Source organism: Sciurus carolinensis, chromosome 18 (assembly GCF_902686445.1).
Source record: "Sciurus carolinensis chromosome 18, mSciCar1.2, whole genome shotgun sequence".
Lineage (NCBI taxonomy): Eukaryota > Metazoa > Chordata > Mammalia > Rodentia > Sciuridae > Sciurus > Sciurus carolinensis.
This window is the reverse complement of record NC_062230.1, coordinates 12,636,170-12,662,116: the sequence shown is the minus strand read 5'-3', so window position 1 is coordinate 12,662,116 and position 25,947 is coordinate 12,636,170. Positions and strand designations below refer to the sequence as shown.

Here is a 25,947-nt window from a genome sequence, read left to right as displayed (position 1 = left end):
TGGTGTATGAAGGGAGAAATTAAGGCCCAGAGGTCGGGACTTACAAAGTAACAGCTTTAGAGGTGGAGCCAGAACTAAAAGATACATCCATTTGAGTGCACCATGACCCTTTGTTGAAGCCAAGCAGGGAGATTGCAAGTTCTTAACCAAATAATACAATTACTCTGTTGTTTAACAGTATAATTGTTTAATGAGCAGCTTCACTGTTCCATGGTTCTAAGAAATAAGGGCTGGATGCCACTGTAATTTCCTCTGTGAACTCTCCAGGGGTAATGGGGTGAGAGCCAACTCCTTGATTTTTCTTATTTCTGCAGAGCATGGAAATCATCCACTTAAAGGCCCTCATCTCTAAATGCTAATGTACTTTGTCATTCCTCCCCATAAAGCCCTGTGCAAAGGGGATGTTTTGGTTGATTTGGCCATCAGAAGGGAATACTCTCCTAGGGTCCAGGAAGAGAAAGATTGTCATTTTGTACATCAGAATTCTTTTTACTCTGAAATTGTGGTAAGGGGATGCTTTTGTTGTTTAAATGACACTGTCCCAACTTCTTTCCTCCTTAGGAAATGCTACCTGATTAAAGAAAATAGAGATAACATGTTGAAATTCATGGCATTAATGGCTTTGAAACCGCACATTTCACTTCAACAAATGACTACAGTTGACGATAGATGTGCAAGCAGGAATTTGAATCTGTGAAATCTCTAATCATTCTTTCTGCTTCAGGCATCCAAGGCACACTCCAGGCATTTTCTTGGCAGCTTTGGCCCATTTAGTTGGACAGGCTGGTTTAGACTGTGCAGCAGTCTCTGTCAGCTGCTGTAGGTGGTTGAGATAAGCAGATCAACCATGCTTTGATCTAGCTTTTCAATCTTGGTTCCCTTCCTCCTTTCTTAATCCGGCTACCTTCTCCAGGCCATTGGCAGCGCTCCTTGCTGAAAGTGCTTCCTGAGGAGGTAGCAGAGTGTGCCATGGAAAGCCGGAGTGGAAAAACCAGTGCCAATGACGACTGTGACCACAGTAGCAGCTATTTAATAAATGGTTACTTTGGGCCATTCTGATAAGTGCTTTATGTGCCATAAAACGCCATTCATCTTAAGAACAACCTGGTGCTATCCAGGCATAGTATCCCCATTTTACAGAGTGTAAGGATTGAGGTGAAGAGGAGTTAAGCAACTTGCCAGAAGTCAGGCAACAGGCAGGATCGGAGCCCACAGCTCCCGAGTTGTACACAGAAAACTACTCTCCTGTTTTGCCAAATGTCTTAACTTGGGACCCGACTTCTCTCTCCAGCTAAAGATCAAGAAGAAGAAGATGGCCAGCGACCAGGAGCAGCTGGCAAGCAAGCTAGACAAGGCCCTCTCCCTCACAAAGCAGGACAAGCTGAAGTCACCCTTCAAATTTTCGGACACTTCTGGGGGGAAATCCAAAACTAGTGGGGGCTGCGGCAGGTTCTTAACTCCTTATGATAGCCTGCTGGGCAAGGACAGGAAGGCACTGGCCAAAGGCCTGGGCCTGTCTCTGAAATCCTCCAAAGAAGGTAAACACAAAAGGGCTGCCAAAGCCAGGAAGATGGAGGTGGGGTTCAAGGCCAGAGGCCAGTCCAAGCCGGCCCATTCCCCGTTCGCCTCGGAAGTGAGCAGCTACTCCTACAGTAAGTAGCGGACGCCGCACCGCCTCTCGGCCACTGCTTCTCTCTTTTCCTGTCCTTCACTTTCTTCCTCTCGTTTCCCTGCGGGGCGCTCCAAGGCCTGCTTTTGGCTTTGCGCGGTGTCAAGCCCAGCGGCGGGCTCGCCTGGAGCGGAAACGCCTGTGATTGGCGGGTGTGGTGCGGGGCAGGCACCTGTAGTTGGTGGGCGTCGATGATTGGCGGCTGGGAGCGGAAGTTCGCCTGCCCTCTTTCCGCTTGCGGTCCGGATGCCGGCCGCGCGGGGGCCTTTTCGAGCTATAGAGTTTGCGCCCGGTCGGCCTAGAGAGGCCGCAGCACGACTGCTTCTGTGAGTGCTAGAGATGACGGGCTCCCCTGCCCGCAGGTAGCTCGCGGTCCTCCGCGGACAACCAGGGACTGCGGCCAGGTGTCGGTGGAAACGGAGGTTGTGGAGCGCGCCTCCGAGCGCTTCACGGGCGTGCTTTCGTGGTATCCGTGACTGCCCTCGGGCGGTTTTCTTGCTGAGGATGCTGAGACCGAGGGGTCGAGGGAAGAGCATGCGCCTGGGTGGGGAGAAGCGAGCCGGGGTCAAACTCGGCTCTGTCCGCTGGAGCTGCTTGGCACGACGGACGTTACCATTTCGGCTTCGTCCACTGCCTATGTAGTTCTCCAGCCCTTGACGCGGAGCAGCCAGTGGGGCTGAGGGACGGAGTTTTGTTTCATTCATGTGCAGACTACCGCTCTGGAGCTGTTGTGGTTTTCTGGAGCAAGTCGGCTTTCCTGGTCTGCAGCCCGCCGCCTGGCTTGGAAAAGGTGCTCACTCGGTACTTGTGGGCCTCATGCCTCCTGCCGCGCGCCTAGGTGGTCAGGGGCCAAGGACATGGCTGCTGCAGGAGGACTTGTTGAGTAAGGAGTCCCTAGGCCCTGGCGAGACTGGAGGGCCTGGGTTGACCACTACTAGGTTCTGTGTGTCCTGGGCTTTTGATGGGCTCCGTGTGGTTCCTGGTGTGTGTGTGTGTGTGTGTGTGTGTGTGTGTGTGAATGTGAATGCCACGTGCAAAAAATGGACATGTTTAATGTCAAAGTATGTTTTCTTAAGAAAATAAAAGTGTTTGCAGACTTAAGAGTTAAAGCATCATCACTTGCCACCGGCCCTAAGGCTTCTGGGAGCTTTAGGTGAGCTCTTGTGGGCAAAGAGCCAGACTCCGTCTGGTTCAGGACAAAGCTGCTGGTTTTTTTTTTTTTTTTTTTTTTTTTGGTTTTGTTTTGTTTTGTTGCCGTCCTGGGGATCGAACCCAGGGCCGTGTGCTGAGCTATCTCCCCAGCCCTGCTGTTTTTTTAAGGGTATTTTCTTGTATGTCCTGGACTAGTGGGTCTCCAGAACCCCATGGATGTGAAGCAGGCAGCCTGTTCGTTGATACGAGTGCTATAGCTTTGGTGCTCCTCAGTCCTGGATGGGTGTGATCAGACAGCACTGCCCAGGTCCCTGACCATGTGTGGGCATGAAGACAGAGGGACACTGACAAACTTCCTTGAAGGGGAAGGGAAGGGCTTTCCTTTGCATTTACCATCTCGTTTATTTTGGAAAGACAAAAAGGGGAGGGAGGGGATTGATCCTCCTGGTCTGGTTGTAGAAGAATCCCTGCCCTCCTTCACTTACAGGTGGACAAGGGTTTTGGAGAGGTGGAGGTCACAAATAATCTCAGATTCCCAAGGTTTTTGGGGTGCTCTGAGGTGGTGAGTCCCTTGCAGCAGGAGTGTGTGTGCTCTTGCAAATATGAGGACATGTTGTAGTTTTCTCTCTGTGTTATGCCTTGGCCCACAAGATGGGACAGCATTCTGGGGGAAGGAATCCAGCTAATGTTGGAATGGAGATGTCATTGGGCCTGTCGTCACCTAGAGAATGGCTGTGAGGGACACCTGGTTGCGGAGAGAGCTCTTGTCTTCACTTGGTTCCTGTGGTTTGCTTTTCTGCAGTTTTAGGACGGTGAGAGCATGGGTCCCACAGAGGTGGAGGTGTGTTCCAGCGGGGAGACAAGGCGGCAGAAGGCAGAGTGGTGCCTTCACTTTCCAGTTTGGATTTTAGGTTATGGGTGGCATGCCTGGGAGGGCAGGTTTGTTGTTGTCACCCACTGGCATCGCTGGCTTTGGAAGGAACAGATTGGCACACGCAAGCAGAACTGTGTCCTCCAGATTTGCCAGACACTCCTGAAATTGGGGTCTTGGTTGGAGTGGAAAGGGGAGATGGTGATAGAAGCAGCCAGGGGCACCCCACCCCCATTCATGTGGGTTTTTTTTTTTTTTTTTTTTTTTTTTGACTTGGAGGTGGCAGGTTTGGCCAGAATGATAGTTGCATGTGTTAATGTTCCTGCTTGGTGTGGGTTTTACCAGATCAAGGGATTATAGTCATTGACCACGGACCTGTTTCTTTCTGCTCTTGCTTAACAAGAGTGTGTAAAATGGAACAAAATGCTGTACATTTGGGTTGAAGTTGGAAGGGATCAGAGCTGTGCACCTTCTCAAAACTGGTTGGTCCTCTCCCAGGAGCTTTTGAAAGTCCTGGCCCTGTATCTTGTAGTAAGGCCAGAGTTTGATAGGAAGCCATCGGTGGGGTGCTGGTAAACCAGCTCTCAGATGGAACAGGGTGGGGGACCTCTAGTGAAATCATTCACCAGTTTCTGTGGTGTAATGCTGTCCCTGAAGTCCATTGCAAGCTACTGTTGCAGCTTTGCTGAGTAGGGAAGAGATGTGTACCACTGGCTGGCGGGAGCCCTTCCCTTGGGGGCTGTGGCCCACCCCAAAAGGAGCCTCTGTGCTGTGTGCAGTCCACGGGGTGGAAGGGAACCACATGGAGAGTTCTGTTCCTGAGAGTGGGGCTCCTCCATCCCCTCAGTGCCTGGAAGGCAGAGGTGACTGGAGGGTGCTTTCTGGCAAGCGGAAAGAGGGTCTGGATCTGGCACTCGGTAGGTGGCCCAGCTGTCTGAGGCTAGCCTCCTCAGGTGAGGGTGAGCCCAGGGCCAGGAGGAGAGCGGGGCACCCTGAGAGCTTTCCCAGGGCCAGGAGGCATTTGGCTTTCTGTTCTGGCACCCCTGATGTGTTCTCACCACCTCCCAGAACAGTGAATAGTGACACCAGCCCGCTCCTCCCGTGCCCTGTGACTTATTTTTATTAAAAACTACTTTGACTGCAGATACGGACTCAGAGGAGGACGAAGACTTCTTGAGAGATGAGTGGTCTGCCCAAGGCCCCTCCAGCTCCAAACTGACCTCCTCCCTCCTGTGCGGCATGGTGGCAAAGAACAGCAAGCCAGCCGCAGGCCCCAAGCTGACCAAGCGGGGTCTGGCGGCGCCCCGGACTCTGAAACCCAAGCCGGCCGCCAGCAGGAAGCAGCCGTTCTGCTTGCTGCTCCGAGAGGCCGAGGCCCGCTCCTCCTTCAGCGACTCTTCGGAGGACTCGTTTGACCAAGGTTACTAGCTCCAAACGCAAAATACCTTCCATGTTTTAGAGCGAGAGAGTGAGTGCGAGAGCGAGAGCGAGAGCGCGTGCGCACAGCAGAGATGGCGCCGCTCGGCCGTCCGCTGGATGGCCACGGAAGGGCAGCCGTCTTGTTCTTGGCAGCGTAGCCTGCCGTATCCGCCTATTTTTGTTTTTGTTTTTATTTGTACTGTATCATTGTGATAATATCATTGACTGGCTCTTTGCGAGCTCTTATACGGACTGGTTTTTAGTCTCTCCTTTTCTCCACTCTCCTCCCTCTGCGCCCTCTCCCCACCCCGAGGCCCTGCACCTTTCCTGTCCTCCCAGACCGCAGGCCTGGGCTGGGCGCTCTTTTGGCGTGGGCCCCGCAGAGGCTTCCTGAGGAGCATTTTGTAAATGGACTTCTGTCGTGTGGGCGTGTGACTTGATGTTTGTACTGCGATTTTGGTAATACCAAGCTTTATTAAACATACCGAGTTCATTTTTAACTAAACCGTGTGCCTTGTCTCTCTTGCTGTGTCCTTACTAGACATCAGGTTGATGCTTCCCTTCATTTTGTTCCTCCTCCCCCTCCTCCCTCCTGCTCCTCCTCCCCACCCCAGAAGGAGTAGAGGGGTGGCACCCTTCTTCTCTATTATTCAAATATCCCCGGTGGCTTTGGCATCCATCCCACTGTTCAGGTTGAGTTAGCCACTCTCACCTCCAGCATCATCTTTTTTTTTTTTTTTTAAGCTGCTTGTTTGTGTTTTATTTTCTTAAAGCTCTGCTCTTACTCACCAGTGGTTAAAAAATATTAACTTATAGACACTTGTCTTCTAACACATATTTCTGTTTTGAAGGGCATGTAGGCAGTGCAGGATCAAGGCTTTTTGCTGTCCTGGGTTTTTGTTAAATTTGGAAGTGTTGGCTTCATCGCCACATCCAGGGACAAAAGGCAGGCTTAGACACTGGCCTGTGAGTCCCAGGCTTGGTTTGGCCTCAGCTCAGCCAGGGGTCCTCAGCCAGCTCTCCAAAAAGAAGTTCAGACTGCATGACCCCTGAGAATATTCTGGCTCTGATTTCTCTAACCTCAGAATGGTGCTCTGGGGTTAGAAATGTCTGAGTCCTTTAGGCCCTTCAATCAGAAATGTCCTGAGAAGGGGAAGCAAGGAAAAAATGTTTCCTAGCTCTGGTTTTAGGGTCTGCCTCAGGGTGGATTTCCTTTAGGGCCAGACCACGGGGATCCCCAGAGCCCTGAGTAGCAACACCAGATGTCAGCTGTTCCCTGAGGAAAGCCTGGGGTGGGGTGTATCATAGCAAACCTGGACATGACCTGGCCCGGGCCCCTGGAACGGAATGCTGCCCCCACTTTCCAGTCTTACTCTCCAGTTCCCCTGCCTCTACTACCTCCCTCCAGATTGGCAGAGATAAGAGTTTGGGTGACCAGGTAATGGCAGTTAAGGAGGCTGATGCCCTTTGGGCTCATGTTCTCCTGGGCTGCTGCCACGTCTGAGGAAATGTGCCCTGGGCTAAGAAGAGAGGCCACCAACCGGCTGGCCAGCCTAGTTTTCTGAACCCCTCCCCACTGCCCAGCTTCTGTGGAAGAGTCTGGTTGACTTGCCATCTCCTCTCCCTCTTTACCTCCTGCCTCTCCCTGACCTGGGCTGGACCCCCTGCCCCCTACCCACACACTCTTAAAGCCGGGATTCTAGCCTCCAAGGTTTTGAGCCCTGCTGTCCCAGCTGAGACCCCACAGAGAAATAGGCAGTCCCCCTGGGCCTCTCAGGAGGGGCCATTTGCCCTGAGTGGGGACCCAGGACTGGACCCAGCAGTGCCAGTGGACAGAGCGCAGATAGGGGAATTCAGAGGTGAGGGAGGGGCTCAGCCCTCCTCGCCTTGCCCACTGCCAGCAAAGCAGCCCGTGAGGCCTGGAGAGGGACACCTGGGTAATAGGGCCTCACCGACCCTGGTACTAAACACTTACTGGCTTGGCTTTTCTAGTGTGTCTGCTTTCTCCTCCCCGCAGCTTGACCATACCTCCACCCTTGACCCCTACCCATGATGCTTTGAGTGTCTGTTTCGGTCTCTTGCATTTGCTCTCACGCTGCACTCTGGACGCAAAGCGAAGGCTGGGAGTAGGGCAGACGGCGCAGCGGGTCACTGAGCTTGGGTCCGAGCCTGGCTCGTTGCTCCGTAGGTAGGCAAAACCCTTTTCTTTCTGTCCTCTGTACACCTCCCCTCCTCGGGGTCTGCCCCCACCGGGTCTGGCAGCAGCAGATTCCTTGGCGTTTATTGGGTATTGGGAAACCAAACCAAGTTACAACAGCCAACCCCTTGCCCTGAGCCAAGATTTTTTATATATATATATATAATGTACGTATATAAAGTTCTCTGCATTTACTTATTTGGACTTTTCTCCTCTGCCCTTGGCAAGCTCTGTTACCTCAGGTGTGGACGATTCCAGAAAGGCTTTCTTGGCCCTCAGACCCCCCCATTGCTTCTCTGCCCCTGTGGACCTTGACCCAAGCAGACCTGCCTTCTTGGGAGGCTGCCAGCCAGACTCATCAGGCAGGTGGGGAAACGGAGGACCACAGGAATCGGCAGGACCACAAGATGACCCATGTCCCTTTTGCAGAGAGCACCTTTCCTGGGCTTCTGCTTTGTAGATGTTCCTCCACTTCAAAGTGCTGGGACTGGCCTGCTCCTGGCTTTCTGGGATCTGGTAGGGCCTCTGTGGTCTCTCAGAAACCCAGAGCCAGCCCTCCTGCCCTCCTGCACCCATGCTGCCGGCCCCAGGATCCTTCTGGAAGGAAGTTTTCTGGGAATTCCAGAGTCCACACCTGAGTGGCCAGGGCGGGTTGTTTTTAGAAGGGAAAAATTCCTGGCCCCTTACCCAGCCCCATGTCCCCACCCCAGCCAGCCACCCTTGTGCCACCCTGCCCAAATTGACCAACCCCAAGGAGACCTGATGTGGGGGACCCAGGTGCTGTCGAAAGTCTGCCTACACTTAGCCTGCTTTGCCGCTGTGGCCCACTGGGGCGGAGACAGAACCATGTGACGTCGCAATGTGAATGATCGCAAGTGTGCACTGCCTGCCTGCCCCTGCCTGCCCCGCTGGCCTCCCCAGCCTGCTGCATCCATCGCTCCGGAGCCAGTCTCCCACCTCGCACCCTCTTAACAAACCTCCCCTCTCTATGCCTCCTCCCTCTCTCCACCCCTGTCTGGACTCCTCCAGTTCCTCACCACCTCCCTCTCCCAGGCTGGCCCAGCAGAAATCCAGGTTCCTTCTGATAAATGGGTAGATGGGATCTGTGTCCCTGGGACTGCTGTTTTTGGCCATTAGTTGTTCTTAGCCAAGTGGTGGCTTGGGACGTTGGCAGGAGAATGTGCACTTGGCCACCTGTCTTCCCCCATCCGTCCCCTGAGCCAGTCCTGGCTGCATAGTGCTGCCTTCCATCCTGCCTGGGCCCTGCCCTTGGCCAGCAGCTCTCAGTGCTCTGGCCTTTTGAGCCAGACCAGGACCTGGCACACCTGTCCCTCTGCAGCTCCTTGGCTATGGCGAGTGAGGTGTCAGGTGCTGACCTTTTGGGTCAGCAGGGCCGTCTCCCTGGGAAGGTCAGAAGCAGCTCTGTGCCTCAAGGCAGCCTTTTTGGTGAAGAGTTTGGTTCATGTGCAGGTGGCATCATCATTCCCTGCCAGCTTTGCCACCCAGCCTGCCAGTGTCCTGATACCCAAGCTGGCCTTGAGGGACTGCTGGCTCTCAGGCTGGCAGAGCCAGTGGTTGGGGAGAATCCTGTCCTTATTTACCTACCAGAGAGACAGACTGGGGTTTAGTCAGCCACCAGCCCCACCGCTGCCTGAGCACCTGGCCCCCGGGAGCCTTGGTCTCCAGCTGCAGAATGGTCCACCTCACCTGCCCAAGTGCTTTCTGTGAGTCAAGAGCCATGGCCCACTGCAGCTTCGACTGCAGTGGGGACAGCATGGTTCCTCTGCAAGTCACAGCTGGAGGCGCTGTTTCTTTTGATCCTCTCCAAGCCTGTGAAACACTTTCTCCTCCTACAGGGGAGCCTGAATCTACATCCTGTATCCTATCCTCCTACATGGGATCTTCCCTTTAGCTGGGCTGCTGGGCGGGAAGGTCATCCTGTGTCACAGATGAGAAAACAGGGACTCAGAGGGTGGAGACTTGGCACTAGGCTCCTCAGCATAGAGGTGTTACTGAGAGTCAACTTTGGACTAGAGCCCTGTTTAAGGCTTGAACTACGGGGGCCCCAAACCCCTTGAAAGAGACCATACTTCACCTTCTCCTGTCACCAGCCCTCAGGCCTCCAGCAGTTTGCCACAAGCCCCCTGCCTGGACCCCGCAGCCTGAACCTCATTCCCCTCTCTTTCCTCCACCTCCTTTTTCTTCTTTCCTGCCTCCTTCCTCAGCCTCCATGTCTATGTCGGGGCGTGTGTGTGTGTGTGTGTGTGTGAGTGAGAGAGATGTGGTGAGCGCTGTCTCCAGTCCTTGTCCGTGTGTCTGTCCCCTGCCCACAGCACAGGTGCATGTCCGTGCTCCCCTCTCAGAAGCCCACCCTGACACCCAGAGCTGCTGGGATGCCCAGGATGCCCTTCTGCTGGGCTCTGATTGACAGAGGCCTTGGGCCATGGGTGGGTCTGTGGGCTGGTTCTGGATCCTCCCCCAGAGGTCCCGTGGTGAGGATGGAGGGGGAGGCTGGAGCTGAGTGGCTGCCCCGGCCTCAGGGGCTGGGGGTGGTGGGGGGCGCACGTGCCTAGGTCCGGGCCCTGACTTGCCCCCTGTTTTCTGCACGCCAGATGAAAGCTCCGAGGAGGAGGACGAGGAGGAGGAGCTGGAGGAGGAGGAGGCTGGTGGTGGCTATAGGCTGGGCACCCGAGAGCGGGCCCTGTCGCCAGGCCTGGAGGAGAGTGGGCTGGGCCTGCTGGCCCGTTTTGCGGCCAGCGCCCTCCCCAGCCCCACGGTGGGGCCGTCCCTGTCGGTGGTGCAGTTGGAGGCCAAACAGAAGGCCCGGAAGAAGGAGGAGCGGCAGGGCCTGATGGGTGAGTGCCTGGCCCCGTCCCACAGACGTCTCAGAGCTGGGAGCGGGTGAGCCTCTGTCCTCTGGGCCAGCCCCGTCCTGAGAGAGTGGTGCCAGTGTTGGGGCTGGCGTCAGGGACCCTGGCCTGTTCTCTTGGGGGCGGGGTGGTGGCCACCCAAAGAGCAGCATCCTTTACTCTCATGCTCTCAACAAACAGGGCCTAAAGGGGGCCCTTGACCCTTCTTGGGCACAAGAGGCCACTCCAGCTGGCCTGTGAGGGACAGGGGTGCTGGCTGAGAAGGAGGTGCAGGGAGAAGCAGCAGCCCACATATAGGGAGGAGGAAAAGGAAGCCACGCTTGGGCATGGAGGGGTGTGGTCAGTGAACCTGGGGCAGAGGGCTAGGCCTTTCAGTGCTGGGGCTGGGGCCTGGAGAAGTCCAGGGGGCTTGGCGGACTCTCTACTCTGTTGTCATCGGTCTCATGGCTTCTCTGTGAGGGCAGACGCTCCCTCCCGCTGCCCCAGTGGGCGGAGGCCACGACTAATACTTGGGCAGGAGACTTGGGCTCTACTTGGCCCTGCCTCCTTCCTATCTGATTGATCATGGGCCCTGTGTCCCTGGTGACCCCCCAGTCTCCTTTTTTCTCGGCCATAAGAGTAGACATGGGATTTTGCTAGTAGACACTGGGACAGAGAAATGGGCACCCTGGTGCTACCCTGCTGCTCTCTGCAGGCCTCCTAACTGGCCCCCACCCAGCTTAGGGACCAGAGCCTCACTCTCAGCCTGCACTGCCTCCTGGGGTCCCATTTCTGGCCATGCCAAGCTCCAGGTCCTGGCTCTGCCTTCCCCCCTCCTTCCTTACGCCTCCTTTCACCCCCTGCCCACTATTATTCCCTGGGCTTCAGACCTGGCTTCCCCGCATGGTGGCATCAGCTCCCGCCAGCTTGCTCCGGTCAGGACGCAGCTTGCAGAAGCAGCTGCAGGACTTCTCCCCAGAGCTCAAACTTGACTAGGACTCTTCTCTCAGAATTGACTCCCCATTGCCTTTTGGTTAGATTCCACCTGTTGGTCCCTCCACCAGCATCCTGTCCACAGCCCCCACCCTAGGCCCTCAGTTTACCGCTGTCCCTAGTGTCTTCAGCTTTTTGTATTTGCTCTTCCTGAAGAATCACACATCCATTCCATCCAAATTGTCAAGTGTATTGACCTAGGGTTCGATTTATGCCCTTTTTATACTTTCATGTTTGTAGGGTCTGTAGTGATTCCTTTTTCATTTCTGATATAAATAATTTCTGCTTCCTCTCTCTCTCCTTCTTCATCATTCTGGCTGGAAATTACCCAAAGAGAAATTCTGTTCTTTGTTATTTCCTTCCTTCTCTGTTTTCTTTGAATATAATTTGCAACCACTTTTCTTAGGGTAGAAGCTTAGGTTGCTGATTTGGGACCTTGTTCTTTTCCAATAGAGACGTTGAAAGCTCTAAACTTCTATAAATGCTGCTCGAGGTGCACCTCACATGTTTTGATGTGATTACTGTATTTTCATTATTATTCAGGATATATTCTAGTTTCTTGTTTGATTTCTACTTTGACTCAGTGATTATTTAGGAAAGTATTTGTTTTCCAAATATTTGAGAAAAGTTGCCTGGTTATCTTATTATTGTTGATTTCTAGTAAAATTCTGTCATGAATTGAGAATAGAACTGTCATTTCAATCTTTTAATTTTATAAAATTCAAAAATATCTGGCATTTTTCCAGGAGGTATACGCTTAATATGTATTCTGATGTTGTTAGGTATAGTATTCTACAAATATCAATCACATCGGTGTGATCAGTAGAGTTCAGATCTATGTCTTTGCTGTTTTTTTTTTGTCTGTCTAGTTCTCTCAGTTGCTTAGAGATAGGTAAAACCTCCAGCTATGCTTGCACAGTTCTCTCTCTTTCTCCTTTTAATTCTGTCAATTTTTTGCTACACATATCTGCAGCTCTATTATTGAGTGCATGCATGTTTATGATTGTTGCATTTTCCTCTTGACTTTGTTACTATGAAGTGTTCCTTTCTACCATTTACTCTCATTATCGTTGTCTTTATATCTAACATGTGAGTCTTGTGTAGATGGATTTAGTTCCTTTTTTAAAATTTAATTCCTTTAATTTCTGTTCTGTGTGTGTGTGTGTGTGTGTGTGTGTGTGTGACTGGGGATTGAACCCAGGGGTGCTGAGCTACACCCTCTGCCCTTTTTAGAGAAAGGGTCTCACTAAGTTGCCCAGACCAGCTTCCAACTTTGAATCTTTCTGCTTCAGTCTCCTGAGTAGTCAGTCGATAAGCATGTGCCACTGTTCCTGGCTTATTTTTGTCTAAAAAGACAAAAAAAAAAAAAAAGTGTTTAATCTATAATATTTAGTATAATTGTTAATATGGTTGGGTTTGAATCTACTTACAAAAAAAGGAAGAGTGTTGTTGATGTAATTTATATACCACAAGGTGCCCCTTTGAATGTACAACTCAGTGGTTTTTTTACGGTCACAGAATGGCGCAACCATTGCCACTACTTCAGATGGTTCTCATCAGCCCCAAATGAAACGCAACGCCCATTTGTACTCACCTGCCATATTCCCACCAAATTCCAGCCCTTAGCAACCACTTCTTTCTGTCTCTAGGGATTTACCTGTTCTCAACGTGCCACACAAATGAAACCCTGTAACATGTGGCTGTTGGTGTTTGGCTTCATTCCCTTTGCACAATGGTTTCAGGGTTCGTCTGGGTTGTAACACATATCAGGACTCCATTTCTTTCTGTGGATGAATTGTAGTCCGTTTTATGAAACTGTATCACGTCTTCCCTACTCACCAGTTGATGGACATTTGGGTGGTTTCCATTTTTTTACTCTTATGGATAATGGTGCTGTGAATACGGGTGTCTGAGGACGTATATTTTCAGTTCTTTCAGCAGTGGAATTGTTGGGTCATTTGGTAACTTCGTGTAACCTTTTGAGGGGCTGCCCAACTCTTTTTCCAAAGTGGCATTCCACTAGAAGTGTACAGGTTTCAGTTTCTTTACATCCTCAGCAATACTTGCTGATATCGGTCTTTTTTATTATAACCATCTTAGTGGGTGTGAAGTGTGGTATCTCACTGTGGGTGTTTGTTTGTTTGTTTTGTGCTGGGAATGGAACCCAGTGCTTCATGCATGTGGGACAAGCATTCTACCACCGAGCTACAACCCCCACTCTTCATTGTGTTTTTGTATTGTTGAATAAGAATTTAAAAAAATATATATATTCTGGTTACAACTCTCTTGCCAGATAAGTGATTTACAGGTATTTTCTTCCTTCCTTTTGAGTGGTTTATTTACTTTTTTGATAGTGTTATTTAAAACCAAAATTTTTAATTTTGATGAAACCCAGTTTACCTGTTTCTTTTCTTGTCACTTGGGTTTCTGGTTTCATACGTAAGAAAGTGTTACATAACCCAAGGTCTTGAAGATGTCCTCCTGGTTTCTCTTAAGACTGATAGAGTTTGGGCCCTCTTATTTAGGTCCGTTACTTGTTTTTAGTTAATTTTCCTATGTGGAATGATGTGTAGGGGACTTCCACATGTGGGTATTCCATTGTCTGGTATTATGTGTTGAAAAGTCTCTTCTTTTATTGACCTTACTTCTGATGTTGAATATCAGTTGAACATAAGTGTAAGGGATTATTTCTGGACTTTAAGTTCTATTCCAGTGGTCCATTTGTCCACTCTAATGCCAATACCACACTATCTTGATGACCACAGCTTTGTATAATTGTTGGAATTGGGAAGTGAGGGTCCCCTATCTTTGCCTCCATCCCATGCCTTATTTTATGTTGGTTTGGAGCCTCTGAGTCCCCTATACTTCTATATGAATTTTAGAATCAGATTAATAGTTTCTGCAAAAAAACCTACTGGGATTCTGATAGGAATTGTGTCAAAGTAGTAGATCAGTTTGGGAAGTATTGCTATCTTCACAATATACATCTTATGATCCATGAACATGGGATGTTTTTCCCTTTATTTGGATCTTCTTAAATTCATATCAACAATATGCCATAGTTTCCAGCATACGAGTTTTTCATTTCTTTTGTTAAATGTGTTCATGTTTACCCTTTCTGATGCTTTTGTAAGTGGAATTATTATTTTTTTTTCATTTATGGAGTGTTTGTTGCTAGTGCATAGAAATTATTTTATATTGATCTTGTATCCCTTGCAAACTTGATGAACTCATTTATTAGTTCTAATGGATTGTAGACTTCTTAGGATTTTTTGTATACTAGATCCTGTCTTTTGCTAATGAATATAATTTTACCTCTCCCTTTATGTTATGTTTGCCTTCATTTACTTTTCTTGCCTGATTCGCCTGCCTAGAGCCTCTCCAGTATAAAATTGAATAGAAGCTATGAGAGAGGACATCTTTATCTTACTTCTGATTGTAGGGAGAAAGCATTCAGTCTTTCACCATTAAGTATGGTATTAGCTCTGAATTCTTCCATAGGAATTTGGGAAAAAATTCCTTTATCAGGTTGAGGAATAAACTTCTATATTTAGTTTTCTGAGTGATTTCATAATGAAAGGATATTGGGCATTGGCAAATGTCTTTTGTGTGTCTATCAGGGTGTTCACATATTTTTGTTCTTTATTCCATTAACAATGGATATTGAATTACTTGATTTTTTTTTTTTTTTTTTTTTTTGGTATGTTGAACCAACCTTGCATTGCATTCCTGGGATAAATCCCCTTGGTCATGGTATATAGTCTTTTTTAGGGGTGAGGTCCTTATAGATATACATGACAATAGAGTGTTTTTTTGGCACCTGGGAGTGAATCCAGGGGCACTCAACCACTGAGTCACATCCCCACCCCTTTTTTGTGTTTTATTTAAACATAGGGTCTCACTGAGTTGCTTAGGGCCTCACTGAGTTGCTGAGGCTGGCTTTGAACTCACAATCCTCTTGCCTCAGCCTCCCGAGCTGCGAGGATTACAGGTGTGCGCCACCAGTAGGGTGTATTTTGACATATTATACATACATGGAGTTCAACTTATTCTAATTAGGATCCCTTTCTTGTGGTTGTACATTATGTGGAGTTTCATTGGTCGTGTAGTCTTTTTTTATATGTTCTGAAATATACTCACGTTTATAAGTGTTCTAATGAATTGACCCTTTTGTCATTTTAAAATGTTTCTGTCTCTAGTAACAATTTTTATCTTCAAAAGTTTGTTTATATTAGTGTAGTCCCTCTAATTCTCCTTTTTAAAATTTTAATATATATTTTTTAAATTGTCAGTGGACCTTTATTTTATTTATTTATTTGTATGTGATGCTGAACCTAACCGTGGAGCGACATCCCCAGCCCTTCCTACTTCATCTCCAGGCAGGATATTGCTAAACTCCCAGGGTGGACTTGAACTTGGCATGGTCCTCCTTGGGCCTCTGCAGTAGCTGGGGTTACAGGCCAGTGCCACTGTGCACTATGCCTTGCTTGCACCTTTGTTTTTCTGTTTGTTTAATATGCTTAGAATTCCATTTTAATTTTCCTATTAGCTTTCTCAGTATCATTTTGGATTTCTTTTTTTTTTTCCCTTCTTTTTTTGTGCTTCTGGAGTTTAAACCCAGGAGTGCTCTACCAACTAAGTTATATCCCCAGACCTTTTTATTTTGAGACAGGGTCTCCCTAAAGTACCCAGGCTGGCCTTGAATTTGTGATTTTTCTGCCTCAGCTTCCTGAGTAGCAGGCATTATAGGTGTGTGCCACCAGTCCTGGCTGGAATTTTTAAAACAGAAAGTAGAATATATATATATTCAATATATATTTGGAATTATTCACAGTCCATTTAGAGTTTATTATGTGTCTCTTCACATAAAATACAGAAATCTTAACCCCATAAATCCACATTACTCTCCATCTTTTAAATTATATGTGTTACATGTGGTACATTTATCTATGTGTTATCAACCCCAGAAAACAATATTATAAATTTAGTTTTACACACTTATATGGTTTATAAATTTAGAGGAGAAAAAACTTTAAAAAGTCATTCTTTTGCATTTATTCAGATATTTACCATTTCTGTGCTTTTCCTTCTTTTCTGAAGATTAGAGTTTCTGTGTAGTTTCAGCCTGAAGAAGTTCATTTGACATTTTTGTACTGTAGGTTTGCTGGTGATGAATTTTCTTAGTATTCTTTTTTCTGAAAATATATTCCTATTTCATTTTCATTCTTGAATGATATTTACCCTGCAAGCAGAATTTTGTGTTTACAATTTTTCTTTTAGCACTTTAAGGATGATCTATTTAATTCTCCTCTGGCCTCTAGTTTCTTTTTTTTTTTGGGGTGCTGGGGTTCGAACCCAGGGCTTTGTGCTTACAAGGCAAGCACTCTACCTACTGAGCTATCTCCCCAGCCCTTGGCCTCTAGTTTCTGATGAAAAGTTACCCATCAATCTGATTGCTCTGGAAGGGATAGATCATGTGTAAGTCAACTTTCTGTTATTATAACAAATACCTGAGATAATCAACTTAAAAAGAGGAAAGGTTTATTTTGGTTCACAGTTTTGCAGTTTGAGTCCATGACCAATGGGTCCTGTTGTTTTGGGCCTGTGGCAGCACAGCATGCACGGTATGTCATGGCGGGAGTACACAGAAGAGGAGGACGTTTATCTCCTGGCAGGAAAGGAGAGAGGGGAGTGGGGAAGAGACTGGTATCCCCCACTTCTCTTTGATGCCATGTCCCTAGTGACCTAAGACCTCTGACCAGGCCCCACCTCCTAAAGGTCCTACCACCTGGCAGTAGCCATGTTGGAGACCAGGCCTCTAAACTTCGGGGACATTCCAGATCCAGACTGCTGCAGGGTGTTTCTCTTGCTGCTCTCTGGCTTGTCTTTACTTTGACTCTCAGCCGTACTGTGATGTGCCTCACATCAGAAGTGGACTTCTGTGCATTGACTCTCTTTGATGTTCATTTAATGTCTCGTGTCTGCAAATGTGTGTTTGCCACCAGCTATTAACACTTAAGATTTTTTTCTTGCCATTTTCTTGCCATCAAACAGAACTCAGATGCTATTGTTTTGTTTTGAAACACCCTTTTCTTAATTATATCGTAGGTTCCTTCAGTGAATCTCTTTATTTTCAAAATTATCAACTTCAGTTCTACAGTTTCCATGTAGTTCTCTTCAGTTGTGTGGATGCTCACCCTTTCTGTGTCTCTGGTGAAATTCCCAGACATTGAAAACAAGTTTTGTTTTACTCAGTTGAGATAGTTGTGGCATCCTTGAAAGAATCTTTGTCTGCTCCAGCATCTGCTTCATCTTGGGGTAATGCAGTTGGTTTTCTCTTCTTTCCTGAGTGTGCATCTTCTTGGTTCTTGTCTGTCGAGTGATTTGGGGTTGTGTGCTGCACACTGTGGAGGTGAGGTTGTGCAGGTTCAGAGCGCTTTTGTTTTTCTTCAGTGAGGGATACTTCCTTCCCGTGAGCAGGTGTTACCCTGGTGGGACTTGAGCTCCAGTCTGTTTCTTGGGTAGCCGTTCTGGTCTCTGTTAAGATAGGGCTGCACTGAGTCTGCTCTGTGTGTGTGTGACTTGGGGTTGCTTAGAAGTGTGAGTGGGCAGGTGGAGTTCGGGGATCCCTCTTTCTCCTCTCTTCTGTGTTGTGAGTTTCTAGGATTCTCTTTCCTGCTTTCTGAGATCAGAAGGGCTCGCTTCTTCCCCACGCCTGCCACGCCCTCCCTACTGTGTGTACCAAGAAGACTGCCATGACCAGGTTCGAAGGTGCAGGGATGCGGCCTCACTGCCGTAGCTCCAGTCTCCCTGCTCCCAAGCAGGCCCCTCTGTCTGCTGCTCCATCCGCTCTCCAAACCCGCTTCTTACACAGCACACCTGCAGCAGACCATGCATCCAGGTGTTGCAGTGGTTTTCCACAGGGGCTGTCATTGGGTAGAGCCACTTTGTTATGCCCAGAAGCAGAACCCTGAAGCCTGAGCTGAGTATTACAGCCTGAATCCCATCAACCATGAAAATCCCTAGCGCCCTCCGTTCGGTGTTAACAAACACCGAATTCTGTTAACAGATTAGTTAAAACTAATGGCATCAGTAAACTCTGCGCGTGACTCCGGGTGGGTGACCCCTGTCTGTCCCTGCTGTGGCTGCCTCTTTTGGGGCCAAGCCTACCCCTCCCCCCAAATCCTTTGAACAGGCCCCCAGCTGCAGCAATGGGTTGACAGGGCTGAGATGGAGCCCTGGTCTTGGCTTCTGTGCTGGTGGTGGCGGTGTGGGGTGCTGTGATCCCAACAGGCTGTCTCAGACTGCTCCTCCCTGGGCTCCAGCCTGTCCCAGGAGGTACTACCACCAGCTCCTCACTTGCATGCTTTGCTGGGGCACCAGACCTCAGAATTCCCAGCCACCTCTGGGAGGTGGAGCAGGCAGGGTGGGCCTTGATGTGGTGGTGCCACAGGAGGGAGCTGTGGACAGACAGGATGCTGGAGGGAGGGCGGCGGAGGTGGGGGAGGTGCTGAGTGGGCCTCTCTACAGTGGAGTCAGGGATTTTCCAAGTTGACGTTGGAGGAAGTGGTGCTTCAGGCAGAGGGGCCTGTGGAAGCAAAAGCCAGGAGGTTAGAGAGGGTGGGGGACAATCGGTGGTGGGCTAGAGCCAGGTGGCTCTGCAGTTAATTGGAGATTATGTGGCAAAGGAGCCCCCAGAGCAGGTCCCTGGCTGTGACAAGGGATGCTGTGTCCGCCTGACCATGAGAGGAGGGGCTGGGTCAGCAGGGCTCTCCTAGCAGTGGGGCGGCATCGAAGCCCTGAGAGAGAGGCCCTGAGGTTTGGGGCTTTTCTGAGGGCTTTCCCAGCCTCCCTGCGGGCCTCGCAGGTGTGCAGCCTCCCTTCCCCTGCCTGTCTTCTGGGGTTTCCAGGGGCCACATGGGAGGTGCTGGGGGGCTCAGGTGGGTCCAGGACCTAGTTCTCAGCGGAGCCCTTGGGGTGAAGGTTGGAAGCAGCACCTGGTCAGCCAGCGGTGGGGACAGGAAGGGGCCTGGGCAAGTCCCACGCTTTTCTGGGCCTCAGTTTCCTCTCCTGAAAACAGAAGAGCTCCCCCAGGAGCACAGCCCCTGGGAGAAATGGGCCTGTAGCCTTGCTGCTGGCGGCCAGCAGGCTGGGTGGATGGGAGGAGCAGCCCCGGAGAGCCTCCCACAGCCCCCACCTCCTCCCACGTCCAGGCACAGAGTTCGAGTACACCGACTCGGAGAGTGAGGTCAAGGTGCGCAAGCCGTCGCCTGCCGGGCTGCTGCGGCCCAAGAAGGGACTTGGGGAGCCGAGCCCCTCCCTGGCCGTGCCCCCGCCCAGCGCCCGAGGCCCAGGCCCCACCAGCCCGGACAAGGCCAAGCTGGCCGCAGAGAAGGGGCGCAAGGCCCGTAAGCTGCGGGGCCCCAAGGAGCCCGGCTTCGAGGCGGGGCCTGAGGCCAGCGACGACGACTTGTGGACCCGGCGCCGCAGCGAGCGCATCTTCCTGCACGACGCCTCAGCCGCAGCGCCCGCGCCCAGCACCGCAGCGCCGGCCCCCAAGCCCAGCCGCGGGGGCAAGGGCGGCGCCGTGAGCCCGCGCAAGGACACCGGCCGTGCCAAGGACAGGAAGGACCCCAGGAAGGTAGGGGCTCAGCACAGGTGGGGGCCGTGGGAAGGAGGCTGGGGTTCCCTAGTCTCGGGAAGTGGCTCCATGTTAGCCTGTGCCCACCGCCGCCCTGTTTGCTGCCCCTTCCCTGCAGAGCCCTTGATCTCTTGACCACATCTCAGGATAACATTTAAAAATGTGGATAAATACCCGGGCCGCATTAGTTGGCTTTCCAGCATTATAGCAAAAGTACCTGAGATAATTAGTTCACAAAAAGAAAGGTTTCCTCTGGCTCTCAGTTTTGGGGGTTCTGAAACATGAGGGATTGGCCCCATTGTTCTGGGCCTGTGGTGAGGCCGGCAAGCCCTGGCAGGGGCTGTGGTGGAGCCAAACCTGCTCACTCAGCCAGCCAGGGAGTACGGAGGGCAAGGAATGGGGTGGTCTCCCTTCAGGGGCATGTCCCCAGTGACCCAAGGGGTCCTGTTGGCCCTACTTCCTGAAGTTCTACCATCTTCCAGTAGGGCCATCCAGGGAACCCAGCCTTCAACCCTTCAGCACACTTGGGAGACTGTAGTCCAAATCCCAGCAGAACCCATGGAGAAGAGTGAGGCTGAAATGCCATTGTCAGAGTATCAAAAAAGCCCATTTGTGATCTGGTGCCAGACCTGCCCCTTTGTGAATGTGTTTAATAAGGTGATCTGGCAGTGGGTCTAGTAGGGACATTCCAGGGTGCCTGTGGTAACTGTTGAGTGTGGGTCCCTGTGGTTCCTGTTGGTGGCAGCTGCACCGGCACTGCCCATGCCGTTGAGGTTTGTGGCCTCCACTCTTCATCTGCAGGAAAACTTAATTTCTTAAGAGGTAAAAACATAAAAAGAGGTGAAACAGAGGTGGGATTTGTGTGTGTGTGTGTGTGTTGAGATCAAACCCAAGGCTTCATTCATGCTAAGTGAACACTTTTTGTCACTGAGCTACATTTGCTGCTCATAAGTTTCCTGAATTGTCTCCATGGATACTCCAGATTAAGAAAACTTGCTTTTTGAGAACCCTATGGTACTGGACATGTTCCCCCTTTTGCACTTGCTGCTAGGAAGCTCATGGTCAGTGACTGCCTGCTTAAATGATTGTGTTCAGGCTTGATGGCCAGCTGTCCACAGTATTCTGCATGAGGACTCTACCTCGAGTCCCTGATAGAGGATGAGCAGTAACAATGACCTTTTAGGAATAAAGATGGAAAGGGATTAGGCTCAGAAATTGATTTGCTGGGCATGGTGGTACACTCCTGTGATTCCTGTGACTTGGGAGACTGAGGTAGGAGGATCACCAAATTCAAGACCAACCGTGGCAATTTAACGAGGCCTTAGAGAAAAGGCACCAGGATGTATAATAATAATAATAATAATAATAATACCAGGAAACCCAAAGTAGGCCCAGACATACTCCACCTGCTTTACCATGTGTACGGTCACCGCCCCCCTTATCTGTGGGGGAACATTCCAGGACCCTCAGTGATGGCCCAGACTGCAGACGGTCCTGACCCCTGGGCTGCCATACCACCACTGTTGTCTTGAGGACTGAGGTGGCTGCCGAGTGGCCCAGGGCAGGTGGGCGTACAGTGTGAACATGCTGGACAGAGGACCATCCGTATCCTGAGCGGAATGGGACAGAATGCCGCAGGGGCTCATGGCTTTCATCACCTTACTCAGAGCAGCAGATTGATGAATTGTTCATTCCTGAAACTCGGGCATCCTGAGTTTTCAGACTGTGGTTGGCTGCAGGTACCCGAAACCACAGAAAGTAAGTGCCGATAAGTGAGGATGGCCGTGAAGTAGGTTTCTCATGGTAACCGCACTTCCCAGGTGGCCCACAAGAGGGCAGGTACCTGCTGGGACAGTGGCCATGTTCACCAGAGCTGTCCACACTGTGTGTCTCTCGCCACAGCCTGGGCCCTATCACCAGTTCACACTGCCCCTGTGGCCTTCCCCAGCATGACGCCTTCTGTCGGAGCCCCTGGAGCCCAATCCTGGCATCTGCATATCTGGGTGGTTAGGGGAGAGGATGCTGGGCTCAGCCAGCCCCAGCCTTTTGGTGGTGGGGCAAGAGAGCCTAGGTTAGTTGTCAGCAGAAGGAGACTCAACCCCCAGAGAACCACCCGGGAGTAACCATGGTCAGCATTGGTTTGAGATCTGTTTTTATGTCCCGCCTCTTATTTAAACTTAATTTATAATGTTATATCATGCATTTCTACCTTATGGGCTGTTGTTTCGGTACTGGGGATTGAACCCAGGGGCACTTATCCATTGAGCCACATCCCTAGCCCTTTTTTGTATTTTATTTAGCGACAGGGTCTCGCTGAGTTGCTTAGGGCCTAGCTGAGGCTGGCTTTGAACTCGCTATCCTCTTGAGCTGCTGGGATTACAGGCGTGCACCACCATGCCCAACTTAACCTTATGGGGTTTTACGTTACTTTGATTTTTTTAATCAATATTTCTGGCTGGTTGTAGATCGTGGCACAGTCTGGGTATCCATCCATGGTAGCATCCCCTCCTGCCTCTGCTGAGGCGGCTGCTGGCGATTCGTTTGCCAGTGGACTTCTGCCATCATAATTACCAAAGTGGTGGACATCTCTATTTGGTGTCAAAGCCTCTGTCATTTTGGGAGCTATTTTTTTTTTTTAAATTAGAATAAAAGGCAGAGGGGGCTCCCAGAAATGATTTTTCTGATCAAAGGGGAAAAAGTTATTGGATTTATCTGTTAATGACAGTAATTTGGAAGAGAAAGAAAAGGAAGAAAGGAAAAATCTGCTGAGACTCTTGCCTTCACCCCTGCGTGAACAGCTGCGGAGTCTCGTGCTGTGAGATAAGATGTCCAGGCTGGGGTGGGGGGAGGAGGAGGAGGCAGCGGGTCCGGGGACACTCCTGCCACCCCGAGAGGCCTGGGCTTTCAGGATATGAACGGGGTTAAAACATGCATCAGAAACCAGAAAACACCACGTGTGTGTGTGCATTTCCGAGAGGAGCCCGGGACATTGCCCTTCTTGTCCTTTCTGATGCTCTTTGCTTTGGATTTTACGTTTGATGGGGCTGTTGTGACTTCAGCTGTCTCAGGAACGTCTGCCCACTCCTACCTTTTCCTGGGTCTTAATTTTCAGCAGTCTCACGGTGCATTTGTTCTTGACTGATCTCTTTTATTTATTTATTTTATTCTTTGTGGTGCAGGGGGTGGAATCCAGGGCCCGGCGCATGCTAGGCAGGCACTGAGCCACGCCGCTGGCCCCACAGTCCGCACCCCCACCTCCACCCATGGCCCCTGCCCGCCCCAGTTCACAGCGTGAGCGTTGCTGGTTTCCCTCGTCGGTGGCTCTTGGTCAGAGCACGACGTTAGCAGCTGGAACAGAGGCTGTCACCGTGTGTGTGGAGGCGCCACTTTCTATGACAGGCTGCTGGTCACCAGGTTGTTCCCAGTTCTTTGCTTGGGTCAGCAAAGCCGTGCACGGTGCCCATTTCAGAAGGTTAGGCCAGTTCCAGTTCTGCCTCATCGGCGCAGGGGAGAGGGCGTGTTTCTCCGCGCTGGGGCACTTTTGAGGTGCCAGGGAAACTTACCCCTCACTACGGGGACTCTGGAGTAACAGGGGTGTTGTGGAAGTCACTTAGGTGGCAGCTGAGTGGCTTTAAATGCCCTTCCGGGAATTGGTACTCCAGAACTAGCTGGTTGTAAGCTGGGGTCTTTTTTTTTTTTTTTTTTTTTCTTTTAAAATTCATTTTTGGCATCATTTGAAAAAGTGGCCGAGTAAGCTGCCTACAGGAGTGAGGTCGGAGGGTGGCCGAGTGAGCCGCGGCCTCCACACGGCACATCTGCCGCTGCTGCGCAGCAAGGGAGCCACCGCCCTGCACGGCAGCCCCGCGCCGGGAAGGGTCTCGGAGCGGGCCCTGGCACATTCCCTGCTAAAGTGTCCGTGTGGCCTTCGTGTTCACCCGGTCGCGTGTGCTTGGGGGACGTTCTGGGGGGATGCGCCATGCTGTCACCAGCAGGACTGCTGGAGAGGAGTCACTCACACCCAGCCACGCCAGCGCCACCCTCTTCGAGGGCAACAAGGAATGTACAGTAGAGTGGAATAATCGAGACCGAAATCAGAAGTGCTTGCAGGGAACAGGGTGTTCTGGTCTTTGGGGTGTGGTGCTCAGGGTCGGGGGACCTGGAAGGGGCTGAGCCAGGGGAGGGCAGGACGGGGACCCTGAGTCCTGCCCCCTGAGCACCCTGCTGTTCTTTCCTCCTCCAGAAGAAGAAAGGGAAGGAGCCTGGGTCGGGAGCTGCACTGCCACCGCCCCGTGTCCCCGCCCTGCCCCCCGAGGCCAGGGCCCCTCACACGGGGCCCCTGGCAGCTGCCAAGAGAAGCAAGGCCAAAGCCAAAGGGAAGGAGGCAAAGAAGGAGGTGAGCCTTCCAGGAGGTACACGCGGGGGTCAGGCCTGGGCCGGTCCCCAGCGTGGGGTGCAGCACTGGAGTCCGCCCTGTGGCCCCCTGTGCGCCTGTGACCGGGCCGTTACCCGAGGGCCCTCCACACGCTCTGTGTTTACCCTCACTGCAGCCAGGGCGTGGTGAGCCAGACCCACTGCAGTCCCCGAACTCTGAGCAGGGTCGGGGGTCACCTGGCCACTCCCATGAGGCCTGTCTGGCGACAGGGGCACCCGCTCAATGCCAGGTCCGCACGGGGATTTGTAGGCTTCACACAGTGGACAGAGGATGTGCCCGGGTGTGCCCCTGTGCTGCTAGCTGCAGCCCAGGCTGGGTTTCCTCAAGCCCTCTGCATGTGGCTGGAGTTTCCTCTAAGGAGGAAACTCTCGTGTCTGCAGGGGGGTTGAACATGCAGGTGGCACTGAGCGCCGAGTACTAAGTACCATGCTGAGTGAGTGCGGTTCCTGGCCAGCTGGTTGCAACCCATTTCACCTTCCCTCTGGCCTCAGGTTTGCCGGGGTCCCCTGCTGTTGTGCACATGGCAGATGCCACCACAGTCTGACTGTGGACCTAGGTTTCCAGGGACCTCAGCAGGGCAGGACTCCTGTATCCCCTGAGCTGTTGGTCTGTGCTCCATTCACAGAACCGGGGAAAGGGGGGCGCCGTGAGCAAGCTAATGGAGAGCATGGCAGCTGAGGAGGACTTTGAACCCAACCAGGACTCGAGCTTCTCAGAGGATGAGCACCTGCCACGAGGCGGGGCTGTGGAGCGGCCATTGACCCCTGGTGAGTGACTGTGAGGCTGTGTGTGTTGGGAGGAGCTGGAGCCCTGGCCTGACACAGCTGACAGCATGTGCAAAGGCCCTGAGGCACCTCAGGCAAATGGAAAGGAGGCCTACTTAGCTCTGGTTTAGTAAGCTTGGGTTTATGGGGATCAGTCTTGGGACCTTGGAGAAGGCAGGGTCAGATCACCCATAGCCTCTGGGACCTTGGCCAGGGATATGGTGCTCATCCCAAGGAACACGGCTGTCCCAGGGTGTGGGAGAGCAGTGTCATCAGGGTGTTGAAGTAAGCCCCCTGCCTGCTGCAGTGAGCGTACTGGAGGCTCCGGGAGGCAGGAGGTTGTGACCATCTAGGTAGTGCGGGTAGCGTCTGGACCTGCTTGGGGCAGCGGTGGGGAGACAGGCAGGTTGAGCCTGTTCGGAGGGAGGCTGGAGGGAGGTGGGGGTGGGACCTTTGAGCTGGAGAGAGGAGACGAGGGCTAGTGATGGAGACTTGGTGGGGGGACAGCACAGTCTGGGGTTTGATAATGGGAGTTTGGGGTATCTGTTGGACATCCCGAGGAAGTCATGACTCGGTCTGAGCTCAGAGGAGGGATCCTGGATATGAACTGCGGAAAGCAGCAACTGGGCTGTTGTGAGGCGTGCGCTCTGTCCCCTGCTGCTCTGAGCAGCTGGCTGCACGATCACTTTTGGGTTGGGGATCTGCAGGGTGGCAGGTGGCTTTTGGGTTGGGGATCTGCAGGGTGGCAGGTGGCTGTGCAGCGGGCTAGCCCCACCGTGATGGAGTGCCGAGGCGCCGGGGAATGGGTTGTGGCACTCGGTTCTGTGTGTCGTGCACTGTGCTGGACCCTGGCCCTGGGGGCACAGTGACCCTGAGATGCAGGCGGAGGTTTGCGAGGGCCAGAGGGAGCCCAAGCGGCCACTCAGGTCTAGGACCTTGTATGCTGCCCCTTCTGCCTTT

At 51.5% G+C, this 25,947-nt stretch overlaps 1 protein-coding gene across 7 annotated transcripts in view; it reads left to right on the top strand.

Moving 5' to 3' along the window:
* Positions 1–25,947, top strand: part of Tnrc18 (trinucleotide repeat containing 18) — a 91,555-nt gene that overhangs the window by 52,831 nt on the left and 12,777 nt on the right. For all 7 annotated transcript variants that reach the window (XM_047533488.1, XM_047533492.1, XM_047533491.1 and 4 more), the window contains 6 exons: positions 1,292–1,652; positions 4,837–5,112; positions 9,921–10,163; positions 19,364–19,791; positions 24,032–24,184; positions 24,849–24,990. In XM_047533488.1, coding sequence (XP_047389444.1) covers positions 1,292–1,652; positions 4,837–5,112; positions 9,921–10,163; positions 19,364–19,791; positions 24,032–24,184; positions 24,849–24,990 — 1,603 coding nt within the window. The remainder of the gene's footprint in view (positions 1–1,291; positions 1,653–4,836; positions 5,113–9,920; positions 10,164–19,363; positions 19,792–24,031; positions 24,185–24,848; positions 24,991–25,947) is intronic.